The 15,397-nt window shown below is 38.6% G+C and overlaps 3 protein-coding genes across 6 annotated transcripts; 2 read left to right on the top strand and 1 right to left on the bottom strand.

The window, feature by feature from the left end:
• The first annotated feature begins 2,281 nt into the window (after positions 1-2,281).
• Positions 2,282-6,876, top strand: etsrp (ETS1-related protein). Of its 3 annotated transcripts, none has more exons than XM_068323331.1 (8): positions 2,282-2,422; positions 2,697-2,775; positions 3,945-4,031; positions 4,167-4,241; positions 4,329-4,478; positions 4,569-4,820; positions 5,269-5,387; positions 6,009-6,876. In XM_068323331.1, the coding sequence occupies exons 1-8, from the start codon at positions 2,357-2,359 to the stop codon at positions 6,294-6,296; spliced, it is 1,116 nt and encodes a 371-aa protein (XP_068179432.1). In that variant the 5' UTR covers positions 2,282-2,356; the 3' UTR covers positions 6,297-6,876. The 3 variants fall into 3 exon arrangements, with proteins under 3 accessions (XP_068179432.1, XP_068179431.1, XP_068179430.1); XM_068323330.1 differs by having other exon boundaries at positions 3,912-4,031; positions 4,329-4,466; XM_068323329.1 differs by having other exon boundaries at positions 3,912-4,031.
• A 650-nt stretch (positions 6,877-7,526) lies between these two features.
• Positions 7,527-10,297, top strand: LOC137601816 (apoptosis-associated speck-like protein containing a CARD). Its single transcript, XM_068324243.1, has 4 exons — positions 7,527-8,159; positions 9,445-9,482; positions 9,579-9,617; positions 10,024-10,297. The coding sequence occupies exons 1-2, from the start codon at positions 7,907-7,909 to the stop codon at positions 9,465-9,467; spliced, it is 276 nt and encodes a 91-aa protein (XP_068180344.1). The 5' UTR covers positions 7,527-7,906; the 3' UTR covers positions 9,468-9,482; positions 9,579-9,617; positions 10,024-10,297.
• Positions 10,298-10,879: 582 nt separating this feature from the next.
• Positions 10,880-15,234, bottom strand: LOC137601814 (uncharacterized). Of its 2 annotated transcripts, XM_068324240.1 has the most exons (7): positions 14,884-15,231; positions 14,247-14,272; positions 13,784-14,140; positions 13,079-13,248; positions 12,876-12,998; positions 12,591-12,660; positions 10,881-12,507 (listed from the first exon to the last, which is right to left on the bottom strand). In XM_068324240.1, the coding sequence occupies exons 1-6, from the start codon at positions 15,134-15,136 to the stop codon at positions 12,630-12,632; spliced, it is 960 nt and encodes a 319-aa protein (XP_068180341.1). In that variant the 5' UTR covers positions 15,137-15,231; the 3' UTR covers positions 10,881-12,507; positions 12,591-12,629. The 2 variants fall into 2 exon arrangements, with proteins under 2 accessions (XP_068180340.1, XP_068180341.1); XM_068324239.1 differs by lacking the exon at positions 12,591-12,660 and having other exon boundaries at positions 10,880-12,567; positions 14,884-15,234.
• Between the last annotated feature and the right edge of the window lie 163 nt (positions 15,235-15,397).

Genomic DNA, 15,397 nt, shown 5'->3' with positions numbered 1-15,397 from the left:
TCACAACTGAAATGTCCGGTGTGACGTTACAATTTTGATTTTTTTTTTTTAAATTTAAATGACAGGTTTGGTCCTTGTGCTTTCCTCCCAGACTTTTTTTTTTTGCACCTCTGGTCCACTGTGGATTTTTCCCCGGTGGGGTTGTGATTCTGCAGACGGACGGCTGTTAATCACTTGGTGTTGTGTAACTTTATCCCGGTTGTGTCCTTGTCTTGAGGTGGGGCTCCCAATCACGACTCCCGCCGACGCGCACGATTTCACCCAGCTCAACTTTTCCAGATGGGGCCATGCCCCCCCAGTGTGTGTGTGTGTGTGTGTGTGTGTGTGTGTGTGTGTGTGTGTGTGTGTGTGTGTGTGTGTGTGTGTGTGTGTGTGTGTGTGTGTGTGTGTGTGTGTGTGTGTGTGTGTGTGTGTGTGTGTGTGTGTGTGTCGGAGGAGAATAGCAGAGATGTTTGTTTATACAAGACCCTGGTCTCGGCCTTATCTGCTGCAGCCACTCACGCCGTGATTTCAGACTTTCTTCAGTGCGCACTTGTGTGTTTTTTACGGGCCATTGTTTGGTCGAATGGTTTCTAAAGATACAGAGATTTTTTTTTCTTCCTGCCACCTCATTAGAAACAGACTGCTCTGATTTCAAAAGCCCGCACTTCATCCCCACCCAAACTATGGCTCAGTTATTTAGTCAGACAATCAGGGTGACCGCAGCTTTCAAATATGCGAAGGCCACTCAGTGACGGCGCTGCTGCCGCAGTTTGGATTCCTTCAGCAGACATTAAAAAAAAAAAAAAGAGGTGCATGATTTAGCCTTTTGGACACTTAAATAGCGCCCCCACCAATCCACGGTGGAAATAAATATGTCAATATTCTTATTAACTAGGTAATTACATCACAGTTTTGTCTTTAAACGTCTTGCTTTAAGTGACTGAAAAAGTTCGGTCGCCTGGTGATTTTCTGTCATTTTCGGTGTTTGTTATATTCCAAAGGTTTTCTCTTTAACATCTGGTGAAATGCAAAAGATGCAAATCCATCATTCAGATGTGAAAATTTAAATAAATAAATAAATAAATAAAACAAATCACCACATAGCAAAATCATTACGGGTTTACTTGTGGATCCAATGAGCCACAATAACACGAGTCACAACAATTTACTTCCACATGCTTTCATCAATATGTTTGCATTCTTTATATTACATTTGGTATTATTGCTCTTTTTTCATTTCATACGACAGTGACAGTGACTTATTATGTTTTCAAAGGAAGCAGAGTTATTTTAGTGATTTTTACCATTACAGATCAATCCTTTTCATGTTTAAATATCTAAAAAATTAAACATAAATACACACCATGGTGAAATGAAGGAGCAATAGTGAGTTAAAAAGATTTATTTTCAGTCATTTGAATTTAAATGGTTTCTAAATAAATGATTTAGGGATGGGAATGAATGAATAAAATGTTTAAATCCACATTTTAAGTCATAGATAAGTACTTCCATTGTTTACGTGACGACAGACATGAAATGGCCAAACGTGCTGACAAAAACATGACATGATCCAGTAATAACTTCCATTTTGACATTTAAAATATAAAATTATACCCTTCAGTACATTCTCTTATTTTACTTTGTCTTGAGCATGTCCTGCAAACTATACATCTTCACATACTGTGTACCTTAACAAAAATGTTGTGGCTTTTGATATTTTAATTATATTTGAATTTTTATGTTGAAAGTCTTCTTTCTTCATCTACATTTTTTTTTTGTGTTTATGACATTTCAAGTTTTACCAGACTGAGGAGGAAGAACTGATCACTTTGACCAGTTTACCCAGTTGGCACACTGAAGCTTCTGGTCTGGTCACGTGATTTCCTTTATGTCATTTCATAATCTAGTGGACTAAGAGTGAGTTGATGACCTGAATTTGATCTGAAATAGAATTTCAGAGGATTTAATCTCTTCAAATGTGATCCATTCGTTGTTGTTGTTGTTGTTGTTTTTCCTGGTGATAAACACAAACACGTCGGTGGTTTATTTTATTATTTATTTTACGTCATCATCGGACAATTAAATTGAAAACCTTGGCTGTCATTAGAAAACTGATTCAAAATTGTTGTTTTACCGGAGTTTTACGGTCTCAGAGTCTTTTATGAATGAGTGTTTAGTCGTTTGTCACTCGGGGAGGGGGCGAGAGGAGGGGGGGGGGGGTGGAAAGGGAAGGGGCCTCTGACGTCACGACTATTGAACAAACCTGGTCACGACGCAGAGCGGGCGCCCCTCCCACCTCCGCTGCGCTTAAAACCGCAGCAGTTCGTCCCGGGACCGACCATTCGACCCAGATTCGGTAAATCACGTCAGCTCGATGTACTGGGACACCGTCATCAAACCGGGGGACAGGAACGCAGACGGCAAAGACCCGAAAATAAAGGTGGGTTTTTTTTTTATTTTTGTTCATTTTTAAACCGAACATCACGCAAAATTACCGGATTCATTCATAAAGTCTCGACATGTTGTGTTCAAGTAACCGAATAATGTCAGAGTTTTGAGTTTCCTCTATTATCGGTTTTGAGAAAGAGAATGATGCTTGCGTAATCAGAAAAATACCAATAATCTAAAATGAAAATGTTGATTTTTATTCATATTGCTTTGTTGCTTTAGTCTGTAGATATTGATCATAGATCAATGCTTGTCTTCTCACACAGATGGAGGTTTGCCAGACTGGATATTATGAGGACTTCAGGACGCAGGAAGTCCCAGCTGGATTTGACTTTGGGTCTTATGGTGAGTTAAACAGAATCCACCAGAAGTCATCAGTGATGGTTGAAGCTCTCAGCGATGATCTGCCCAGACAGATAGCAGCAGAGTTTGTGCGATCTGTTTCCTCCCAACCTGAGAAGCTGAAGGACAGAGGAAACATTTGCACAGTCTGCATCATCACATCTGTCAGAGCTTTCTCGATGAGACCTTGACACCCGTGGGCTCCCACTCAAACCCATGGGATAACGGGGGGCTGCTTTGTGTGGACGTGTGTGTGTGACTAATGCTTGAATTGGCTGAGGTAGGCAAAGACGGAGAGAAGCAGGGTGGTCAGGTTAAAGACACTCCCCTCTCTGTCTTCCCTAATCCTTTCCTCCAGACTTCCTCCTCCAACAGATTTAGAGTGCCCCCCTCCCCATCCTTCCATCACTACTCTGTCACGCTCCCTCCGCTGGCGTTTCCTCCTCTCTCTTCCTCCCCCTCCTTCCCTTGTTTCCTCCGAGCTGCCTCCATCCATCGAGCTGAAGCAACCTGCAGCGCAAGGCCGGACTGCAGGCTACTCATAACAACATCTGTTATCAAGATTAAAAAGAAATTCATCTCATCCATTTCATTTTCATGCCGGCTCTGTTGCAATTAACATACTGCTTAAAGGACCACCAATTAGTTTTAGTATAAATTATACAGACTACATTTTCAAAATAATTTTTTATGTCTCAGGCAGCCTTTAATTTCAGCATGGAAAGACACTTAACAGACTAAAACCTTCATCTGTGAGCGTTATGGAAATAATCCAAGTTTGATGCTCCAAAACCTAAAAGAAAATATCCGTTCAGCTGCAAGAATGAGATGCATCAAAAATCAGGTGCTTTCAAAAATGTCCCTGATCAAACATTTAAACAATCAGAGGCGTGCTTCTCTTTTTTAATGACTTATTTCTTACTTTCACAAATCAAGCACGTTTTCCCACCAAACTAGTTGCTGCCCTGCAGGGTTGAAATGAATCAGAAAACAGTTGCTTTGTAAAATGTGAAGCATCGATGTGAAGGTATGTCAGATGACGACAATCTCGTGGTCCTTTAGGAGCTCCAGCTGTGCCTCTATCCTGCCTTCATTGTTACTTACTGACTCCATCTGTGTGTGTTGTGTTTAACCGCCAGACTACCCTTGTGAAGACCTGTCTTTTCTGTTAGACAGTAAAGTCCCCTCACAGCAGCAGTACGTCACAGACATCAGCTACACAGACGCACCGAAAGCTTCTCATCCATATGACACGAAAGGTACAACCTCAAAATGCAGAAAACCACACTTACCTGGCTATTAATACAAACTATACATAATAAAAGTACAAACCATACATTGGTGTTTTTGAGTTTTATCGCAGTTTTGTTTGTTTTGTTTTGTTTTTTGCTCAGTGAGCAGCAGCGACACTGGCCTCTTCAACCTGGACTCGTGTCAGGAGTTCAACTGGTGGGCCTCATATCCACATGGTGAGCTTCTGAGTTATACCGTATGTAAAATATCTTTTTAAAAAAAATTTATATCTGTTTGTGATGCATTTTCTTTGTGGTAAGCAGATGGCTTAACAGGAGAACAGCCCCAAACTGGATACCATGAGCCACCACAGACGTACCAGAGCCTGGAACCCCAGAATGGACAGTACAGCCCGGCAATGGAAGGCAGCCACAGCCCCTATTTACCTGGAAATGGAGCAGGTACATTACAAAGTAAGATATTTCACCTTTGGCTTTTAAAAACAACCTAAATGTGGTGTATTTTTTTTAGCATTCAGTGTTTAATTCCTCTCTTTGTTCCAGATGAGACAGATCAGAGCTACTCGTGTCACTCCACCGAACTGTACGACTCTGATGGACAGAGGGTGTTGTCATCCTTCTGGCCTGGGTACTCCTCTCCCAGCTTTACTGCCCCCCTATCACATCAACCTCCTGCCCCCAACCAGAGCCCTCCGGCCACAGAGCTTTACTGCCCCCGTGTGGTCAAACGTAAAAACAACCCTCCACCGAGGCCAGAGAGAGAGGGCCACATGGCAGGAATGTCAGCGTATCCAGGTAGGAATTTCATGACCTTTCCTAAAGTTTAAACATGTAAATCTGTTCTATACAGTTAATGTAGATTTATACAAATACCACACTTTTGTTTTGAGGAAATATTGCTCTTTTTATTGCAATTATCTGACAGCTTTTACATAATTCTTCTCATGATATGCATCCTTTCCTAGTTACGTTTAAAGTTTATCAATGAGAGTTAAATAAGGAGCAACAACAAGGTAATAATACTATTTACACATATACAATTATTATAATACATAAAGTCAGGTCCACTTTTCTTGATTTTGGTTATGAAGTGCATTTATGTTGCATATTGAATTCAAAATTGGACTTGGTGTGATATATTTTCACAAAGATGTGTTGCTATATTCACTTGGATTCTCTTTAGTAATCCCTCTTGACTTTTATAACCCAATTAATAATTGAAAATACTTATTTATTCCTCCAGGTTCTGGTCCAATCCAACTGTGGCAGTTTCTACTGGAGTTACTTTTGGACTCTGCCTGCAAAACTTTCATCTCCTGGACGGGAGACGGATGGGAATTCAAGATGTCCGACCCCACCGAGGTGAGGAATCATCATGTATTCTAAGTGACGTAGAACTGAGTTGTTCCAGTGTCTGTTACTCTGTCCAGTGAGCGCTGGTGCTTTGGTTAGAGGGGTCATTTCACAACAAGAAGATTCTCAGTTTCATTCTAGTGTTTGCAGGTCCTCAGGGGGTCTCCCATCCTCCTGCAGTCCAGAAACATCTAATGGAAGTTCACCAAAAGTGTGAATGGTTGTTTTGTCTCACTGTTTTATGGCGGTGGACCTCACTTCTTATGTAATCTCTGCTGGGTTGGTCTCCAACTCCTTAAAACTAAAGCTTGGACAAAAATCCACTTCTTGAAGTTAAAATTCCTTAAACGGGTTTGCTTTTAAGACCTTAATGAGGACAAAAAGCAATATTTTATTATGATTCCAGTTGAAAATTGACATGTTGGGTCATAAAAGACCCCACGGACCACTTTTGCTCTGTGTGATTGCAGCAAACGCAAAGTTATACATTGGCTAAACCCCCCCAAATTTATATTGTGACCCTTTGGAAAGGCCTGAGTCCTAGTCTGAACTAAACACCCAAACACTATATAAATTTATGTCTTAAACTTAATTTGGTCCAACTCTGTGTGATTTGTACTGATCCCGCAGGTGGCCAAGCGCTGGGGCCAGTGCAAAAACAAACCCAAGATGAACTACGAGAAGTTGAGCCGGGGCCTGCGTTACTACTACCACAAGAACATCATCCACAAGACGGCGGGCAAACGATATGTCTACCGCTTTGTATGTGATGTGCAAGGCATGCTGGGAAAGACAGCACAAGAGGTCCTGACCAGTCTGAACATTTTGCCCATTAACACAGAATCATGGCAATGCACTGGGGTACCAGCAGCAGCAGCAGCATCGGAGCATAGCAGTGAAACATGGGCTTCACAATAGAGGACAGGTGGCAGGATGCTGGCTGGTGCTGGATCAATGTAATTTTCATGGAGTACTACAACCAGTCCGGTGAACACTGCTTCTTCTACCCTGGGCTGAGCTACAGAGTCCTTATTGGGCAATGATATTACGAGTAAAATTGCATTTCAGGGAAAACATTCATAAATTCACTATGTAATCCACCTTCAGAGACAATATATTACTTTATATGACGCAAAAGAAGTCTTTTGATACTTGACACATAATCATATGAGTCTTGAACCTCAGTGCTAAATAGCTGCAAGACAGGAACAATTGAGTGCCATTTTCAGCACTAGAAATAGATATCATCCAGTCCTGTTTTCATATGTGTTTCTAAAATGTAAACAGTGTGTAAATAGTGTTTATACTGTATGTTTACCATGTAGTTTTGTGCATATATATATATATATATGTGTGTATTTTTTCATAAAACAAAGCTCATGTCTACCTCTTTTTTATAATCAAGATACCTACATTGAGATTATTTCCAGGCACTCACTGTGAAAGTTTCAGTCTATGTGATGACTTTTTGTGTGTGTAAATAAACTATAGAAATTTAGATACATGTAAAAATACTCTCATTCTGGACAAGAAGTTTTGTGCACCATCTGGATTAATGAATGCATTTTCGCTTTATTCTACTGTAAATATGATATCTAGATTGTCCGCACGCTTGCTCACTCTCATCACTTCCTGACACACCGGAGTCCAGTGGCCGTCAGTCCCTCTCACCGCCTATACTGACACCTTGTGGCAAAAAATAAGTATTACACTAAGCTTACTTCAGGTGAAGCAGGTGAGTCTCGTAGGTGACCCAAAACGAATAATATAAACTATAAATTATATTAAAAAGAAACATAATTGTGGGGAGGGACCATGCTGAGTGAACAAGTTAACAAAAACTAAATCTGAATATTATCTGAACTCATCAACTGTTCAGGGTGCAACACCAAGATTTCCAGGCACTCCCGTATTTGATTTAATTTCCAGAAGGAAATGTTGCGGCACATTTGGTTCGTTAAAAACTGGCTAAAAAAAAACCCTTAAAATTCAATGCACATTATTGTGTCAAGATAATTATTGTTCCTGCAAGATGATACCTCGAGAGCCAACAACTCATTGCCAAATTGTGTTAAACTGTTTGCAAATATTAGCCATTTAGTTACAGAAAGATAAGTTATATCCATAAGGTAAAATTATTTCACAGCCATTGTAAAGTCTCCACGATTATGTGAGCTTTTGAAGTGTGTAATTACACTTTTTATAATATCGATGCTAAGGCTAATGAACATTTACACGCGTGTTTTCATTTCCTCCGATCAGTGTTTTATTTATGAGAGCTAGAGGACTGTTGAATCAGGTGTACCATTAAAATGTACTGACATCTACAGTAGTACATTGGACGCTTAACAAATCCACCTCTAGTGGTCGCTGTTGGCCCGTTTCAACATTTCCCTTCAACCTGAACGCCTCCTTCCCATTTCCTGTCGTCGACTGCAGCTTCTTCGCAGCGAAACAAGTTTGAAATACTGTCTCAGAACCTGGCTTAGATCGAACTTTTTGAATTTCCAGTTGCTGAAAGCTAGGAAATGCCCCCCAAAAGTATCAAGTGGGCTTTGGTAAGAGTACTGGAGGACTTGACAAAACGAGACTTCGAAAGCTTCTGCTTCATGCTGGTGGACCGGCGGGAGGAACCGCGTATCAGACGCTACAGGGTCGAGGGTAAAAACATCTTCGATGTGGTGGACATTCTAGTATCCACATTTACCGAGAAGGGAGCCCTGGAGGTGTCTGAGCAGATACTCAGACAGATCGACTGCAATGAGTCGGCGGAGGTTCTCGGTGAGACTGAACTATGTATTTCCCGGACAGTATTTCAAATTAAGTCAAAAGTTGTAGTTTTGTTTGTTTTTTTTTGTCACCAGATACGTCAGGAATGTGAAAACGTGTTTAGCTGCAATTTGTGTGTCTATTTATGTCAAAATAGTTCTAAACTGTATTTTGTTTTTAATGTCGGTGTTTATCAGCGTATAATTATCTTAATGTAATCAGTGAAATACTTGAGCAGCATGTATTAGTGATGGTCCAGTTAGATGGTCCAGTGTATCTTCTATATGCGTCTGCGCATGTGTGGAGAGCGTATCGCTTTAAGAAAGTCACGTGACCATTACCGGAACTGAGGCCTATGCGTCATAGTCACGTGATCAATACAGGATCAAGGAAGCGCACCCCAGCCTCCTCTGTCCCATGTGAGCGGGTGTTTTCGACAGCTGGACAAGTTGCATAAAACCCCCCCCCCCAAATAAACTCTTATTTCAAAACGCTTAAAGAAAACAGTCCACAAGCATCCTCAGTCACAACACAGTCACTTACATTTCACGTTTGATTACATTATTTATGATATATAATTTAAATGAAGGTATGAAATAATGTTTAAAATACAATGGCTTAAATTATATTATTGTATGTACAGTACTAAGTCATCAAGTCAGTGTCAGTTCAGTCTGTCAACTAGGTTCCCTGTAGGGATTGTTAAGGTCCAGCAGGTGTTAGTATGCAGTAACAGTATAGACACAGCATCAGTACAGTTTGGTGTTTCAGATGTCACAACCAAAAGTTGTTTCACCTTAATCGTGAACTCTATTCCAGGTTTGAAAAAACACTCCACCTGTATCTTTAAACCCAAATGACATTTCTGAATGAGTAATCGTAATATGATTCACAATCCCTACAAAGATGCAGAGATTGTGTTTGGGACATCTTGACTGTGAAATTATTCCACAAGGCTGAACAATCCCAGATGCTAAAGTTCTTTCCCTGGTTCTATCGTTAAACAAATCTACAATAACTGGTGCCCAGCTGTAATTTCATGTTAAGTTTACAGACATGAGAAGTGGTTTAATTTTTTTTACCTGACATTTAGCATATTAATAAATGCTATTAAAACAAAATTAAACTGAGATTAACTACCATATATTTACCGATGTACCAGACATTTTGAATGTCATATTTATAGAAAGCATTCACTGGAACAAAGGTTAAGTTTCTTTTCTTTGATATAAGTCTATAAACCCGTTACATGCCAAATGAATGTCTAAAGAGTAAACTGTTGGGTTTTTATTCACAGTCAAAGAGGTAACTGGAAGCTAGTGTCACGTGTTGACGGTAAGTCAAACTCTTTTTCCTTCTTTCATCATGTAATGCTGCATGTTAAGAGTAGACTTGCTATGAAAATGTAATTTTTCTTAAAATCTTTTCCAGCTGATGGATCCTCAGCAGCAGCCATCGTGGCGGTTTGAGGTATGTTACATTCTCAGAATGTATTTCACTGCCTGGATTTTGGCCTTAGCATAAAGCATTGAGCCATTTTCACCTCAGCCTGAGCTACTGGAGAATAATTTTTCAATCTATGTCAAAATGATCTTTCAATATCAACACATGCATTTAATCATTTTGTGTCTGTGAAAGGAAATAATTGATTGGAGCGCACATGAAAATGAAAATCAATATCAGTTTAACCTAAATTCATTTTAACACATTAAATCTATACCCCAATATACATAGTTTACAGCCATTTAGTGCATATGCATTATAAAGTATATATTTGGTAAGATTTTTCACAAATCTGTAAAAGCACTAATACTATCACATATAAACTGTTAGCTATAAAGTTACTCATGAAGTAATTTTTTTCTTTTGCCTTTAGGGAACTCATTGCCATGTGAACTCTAATGCAGGAGTTGAACATTGTGAAGTTGCATTGGATGAACATTCCAGCAAGAATATCACCAAAAAAAGAAGAAGATGGACTTCTCTGCTGAAACACAACTTTTTATAAAAGTAAACTTTCTTATGTGGCATCTTTAGAAACAAATATCTATTTGTTAAATTGTAAAAATAATTATCTGTTAGATATATGAAAATAGAAAACATGAACTGACCTGTCCTTGTCTTGAGCTTGTAACTTGGCTATAATTGCATATATTGATTTATATAATCTGTTCAAATGACGACATTCAATAAAGACATTCTTTTTTTACACCTCAGTTAAGGGTTGTAAGAAAAGTGTACAGCAGATAGGTGGGTAGACAGGGATCGAGAGAGAGAGATATTTTGATTTGATTTTGAACATCATGTTTAGTCATAAGTCAAATTACAAAATAATCACGTTGACACTAAACCCAAAAGAGATTCACGTAAAGAGAATTTTCAGGAGTATTAATGTGTTTTCTGAACATAGAAACATCTAACCTTTTAACATTTATCAAACAAAAAAAAACAAATAAAATTAAGAAAAACAATTATGTTCTCCACTATCATCTCTTCTACAATCACGTCTTTTAATTTTTTTTCCTTAGTTTTATAAAACTCTTGGTCTGTCAAAACTGGTTCGGCACTTGTTTTACTTTTCATATAAAAGCTGACCCTATCCTATTCTTAATTTCCCTTCGGGGATTACTAAAGTATATTAAATTAAATTTAAATTAAATTAAACATGTTGAGATCAGGAAAGAAATTTTCTACTTTTGCCCTAGAACGTTTTGTGTATTGCAGGATTTGTTTTAATGAGAGAGATTTTAAAGTCACATTTATTCATAAAAGTCAAATTACAAGATGACACAAAATCCAAAAGAGAGTCATGTAAAGAGGATTTCCAACAGTACTTGGCGTTTCCTGAACAAAGAAACACATCTTACTTTTTAGGATTTATCAAACTACAAAAAAAAGTTTTTAAAAAAAAAGAAGACAAAATTAAGAAAGACAATTATCCGTTTCCCCACAATCATCTCTTTTACAATCATATCTTTTATATCTTTATACAATTTCCTCCGGGATTAATAAAGTATCTATCAATCACTTTTTTCTTTAATTTTTTCAATCTATAAACCTCTTAGTCTGTAAAAACTGGTTGGTCACTTCTTGTTTGACTTTTCATAAAAATGACGCCCTCGAACTTTTTGTTTTTTGCAGGAATTTTTTGATCTTTTGCAAGTGATATTTTTCTGTTACGACCTCTTTCATACTGTTGTCATTTTCGTTCTCAGAGCTACTTGTATCAGGAGGTGTCTCAGGTGTTCCTTTAGCAATTTTCTTCGTTTTATTCATTCTTGTGTTAATTGTGTTTTCTTTTAAGAGCTATCTTTAATAGAGAGAGATGGATAAAGGATCGATTGATCGACACTTCATTGATCCCGGGGGAAATTCTGTATATCATCTACTCACAAAAACTATAACAAGATCACATTCATTGTACACATTGTAATACCGTATTTTTCGGACTATAAGTCGCAGTTTTTTTCATAGTTTGGCAGGGGTGCGACTTATACTCTGGTGCAACTTATGTGTGAAATTATTAACACATTATTATAACATTTCACATGTTATTTTCACACTTAACCGCAAGAGGGTGCTCTAGGCCTGAGTTGAAAATTTCAACATTGCCGGTAACTGACGATGAGTCTGACGTAAGTGACGTAGAAGAGGATGCGGTGCATCGTCTACCTCCTGAGTTGGGGGAGTTGTTTAAAAGTGACACCAAGGATGAAGATTTCATTGGATTTAGTGATTTGGAGTGAAAACTGATAGTTTGGTAAACTTGTTAGCATGTTCTTTATGCTAGCGTTATCTGAATAACTCTTAATATGTTACGTCGTTACTGACATTACCAGGCATGTCAGTCATGTAACATTAGTATACCATACACTTATTCAGCCTGTTGTTCTCTATTTTATTTTAATTTTAAATTGCCTTTCAAGATGACATGTATGTTTTTGGTGTTGGATTTTATCAAATAAATGTTCCCCAAAAATGCGACTTATACTCCAGTGTGACTTATATATGTTTTTTCCTTCTTAATTATGCATTTTTTGGCTGGTGCGACTTATAATCCGGAGCGACTTATAGTCCGAAAAATACGGTATACAAAGAATACGTGTGAGCCCAGCATGTCCAGAAACACAGCTATGCATCGAATCGAAGACGTGTGCTTGAATTACCAAGCACCATGTAAATCTTGTGCTGTATTTTTACTCGATTGCATGTGACAAGAGCAGATTCCACAGACACTACACATTATTATTCATATGTTGATATGCACTAATAAAACTAATAACTTCTTTACAGAACTTAAATATGTCTACGTATTTTCCTGTCTTCGTTGGTTTTCCTTTATCAGTCCAGATTGTGACAGCTGAGGAGAGAACACAGGAAAGAGGTTAAGCTTCGGCACCTCCCCTCACTATCATGGCACCTGTCACTAATCACTCGGGATACCTGATCTGTTTCATCCAGCACCAGGACAGGATTTGTGCTTCATTTGCCTTGAAGCTTCTTGCGTTTCGCGCTGGAGAAGAGAAAAACCAAGTGAGCTGGTTCATCCACACCCAACGCCCAGCCATTACCAGTTAGTGCTTTTAAATTCACTCACAAAGCAGTACTTTTCAACATGAGAACATTTTTTGATCTAAAAGTAACTCCTTTAGAGGAGTAAAAAAATTAAAGCACATTGAGTCCGTTGTTTTCTATCCATCCTACACTGCAGCTGAACTGTTTGCAAACCTTGGAGCAGTGGTGGTCCATCCTCTCTTTGGTGATGTGTCACGTTTCAGAATGTACAGGATAAGAGTCTCCATTTTGGACCCAGAAGATGCGTCTGTCTTTTTCCGAAGGAAGTCGACATACCTTGGGAAGGAAACCAACATTAACATTTGCTGGTAAACCGATATCAAAACATTCGAGTTCAAAACAGCATTCCATCATACCTGATACAGTCCTGGGCCTTTGACTCATACAACTTCTTCCGGGTCATTGAGGAATATTTACCGAAACCAACAAGTTGACGTCCATCTGGGATTTCCGGCTGAGACAGACGCCATTTTCGGACTTCTCTACTAATCTCAGGGTACGCAGTCGCGTACTGAGTAAGTGATTCCTTTCAAGAAAAAGAAGTGATTAGTTCTCATGTTACTGTATGATTTACAAGGTAATAGCATTTGTTTGCTGTGGGTAAGAACACTCACTGTTCAATATTCAGATATTTTATAATTAAGGTGTAATTCGGGAAAAACTGAATGATAGAGAATTATTTTGATGATATTTGAAGACTGTGGGAACGCATGCAATGTTGAATGTAGCTGAAAGTATAAAGAATTAGTGAAGAGTTACAAAAGTGTAATGGTTTATTCATCTTAATGAATGGGGAAAAATGTGCAGAAAATCAGGAGTACTTTAGAAAATAAGAATCTCCTGAATTATCCAAATGGTTTACGTTTCTCTGTTGAGTTATGCAGGACTAGTTAGGTTCCGAAAAACTATCCTCTAAATAACTATTATGACATTACATCTACGTGCTCGTTATCTTTGGTCCTGAGACAAACAAATCAGTTGCTTCCCTGCAAAGAAAATTAGAATGGAAGGAAGAGTGGATCGTCCTGTTTTTACTAAATGTTATCTTATTAAAGGTTTACCTTGTTGGCCATCTGTGGATTGTCTTGCATTGTTCTCATTCTCTCTTTTTCATTCTGGTGGTTCCCAATCAAATAAGCAACATAGCTGACATCATTTTCCAGCAGCCATTTGAAGGTCTTCCCTTTGTACTGGCCGAACTGAATTGCAAACCTGCTCAGAACAAGCTTCTCATCACTAGGATCACCACCCTCAGAGCAAACTAGAGCCTTTGCCGCTTCCTCCACTTCCTTTGGATTCTTTGCCATCGTAGAAAATCCACGTAGAGTAGCCCGTCTTTCTATGAAACTCGGAGCCTCCAGTGACGGTTCGGTGTTCAACTCCCCAGCAGAGTCTTTTGAGAAGGTAGGGTCACCTTTCTATGGAAAAACAAAAAAATACACAATGAGACCAAGGTAGGTATTTCTGGATGAGCTGCTACATTACAGACAATTTTTGAACTCCATTTTGGGAACTTGAACTTACATCAACGCATGTCTTGGTGTTGGACTCTGTAAAGAAAGATAACTGAATGGTTAAAAAAAAGGATTTAAGCCAGTTGCAATGCATATATCTGTATAAACAATGTGATTTTTTTATTGCCATGTGATATTCTCTGTAGGAGCCATTTTATAGTTTGTGTACAGTGTATGTAAGCTTGATTTATTTATTTTCGTGGCTAGAGATCTCACTCTGATGCTACAGCCTGCAGAAAAATCACTGGTGACCGTTCAGCGTTCACAGATGTAGGAAACGATTACATGCATTTCAGGGATGTTATTCTAATTTTCATCGAGGGCCACATCAGCATAATGGCTGTCCTCAAAGGGCCAGATTTATTTATAAATAATTATAAGTGTAACTAAATGTAACTCAATTTAATGTAAAATACAGTAAATATAACTACTCATTAGTGTACAAACATTACAGTTGCATAGAAAATATTTGTTTCTCTTTTTTTTCTCTCTTTTCTTTGTTTTCTGCTCCTAGAAACCTCACTCTGATGTGATTTATGTGATTATTAAAACCACAGATTTTACCTGTTGAAGGGAGGCCACAAGTCAGAAAACAATTCAAATAAATCACATACTTTATTATTGGGCACAAATGAATGTATTCTTACCAAATCGCTCCGCTTCCTCGTTGCAATCAATGCCTTTCAGTAATTCCAGAGTCACTTCACGAGCATTTAATTCGGTGAATTTCTTAACCAAGACTTCAGCGATCTCCAAAGCACTTTTATCCTCCACGTCCTGAACACGGATCCGCGGTCCTTCCCTCCGATCTCGAAGAAATAAGCGAAATTTTTTAAAGTCAGATTGCGGAAGGTTCTCCAGCGTGGACACTATTTCTTTCTTAATTGTTTTTCGGGACATTTTTAATAGGTTGTAATCGTCGTGTCGCTGCAGGAGGTTTGTGATGTATGGATGAGTGTGAAGCCCGGTTTGTAGTGTCACCGGGTCTGTACACACCGCGCTCAAAACTCGGTGAAGAGACTAGACAAAACCGAAAGACTAAATCTGATTGGCTTGTCACACAGACAATTTACGTAATAATCCGCGTTCTAGAATAATCTAAACTCATCCCACAGGAGTGTGGGGTGAGTTTTTTTTTTTTTCAAGTACTCAGAACTACCA

This window comes from Antennarius striatus, chromosome 9, assembly GCF_040054535.1.
Source record: "Antennarius striatus isolate MH-2024 chromosome 9, ASM4005453v1, whole genome shotgun sequence".
NCBI lineage: Eukaryota > Metazoa > Chordata > Actinopteri > Lophiiformes > Antennariidae > Antennarius > Antennarius striatus.
The sequence above is the reverse complement of the archived record's forward strand: the minus strand, read 5'-3'. Positions and strand labels throughout refer to the sequence as shown.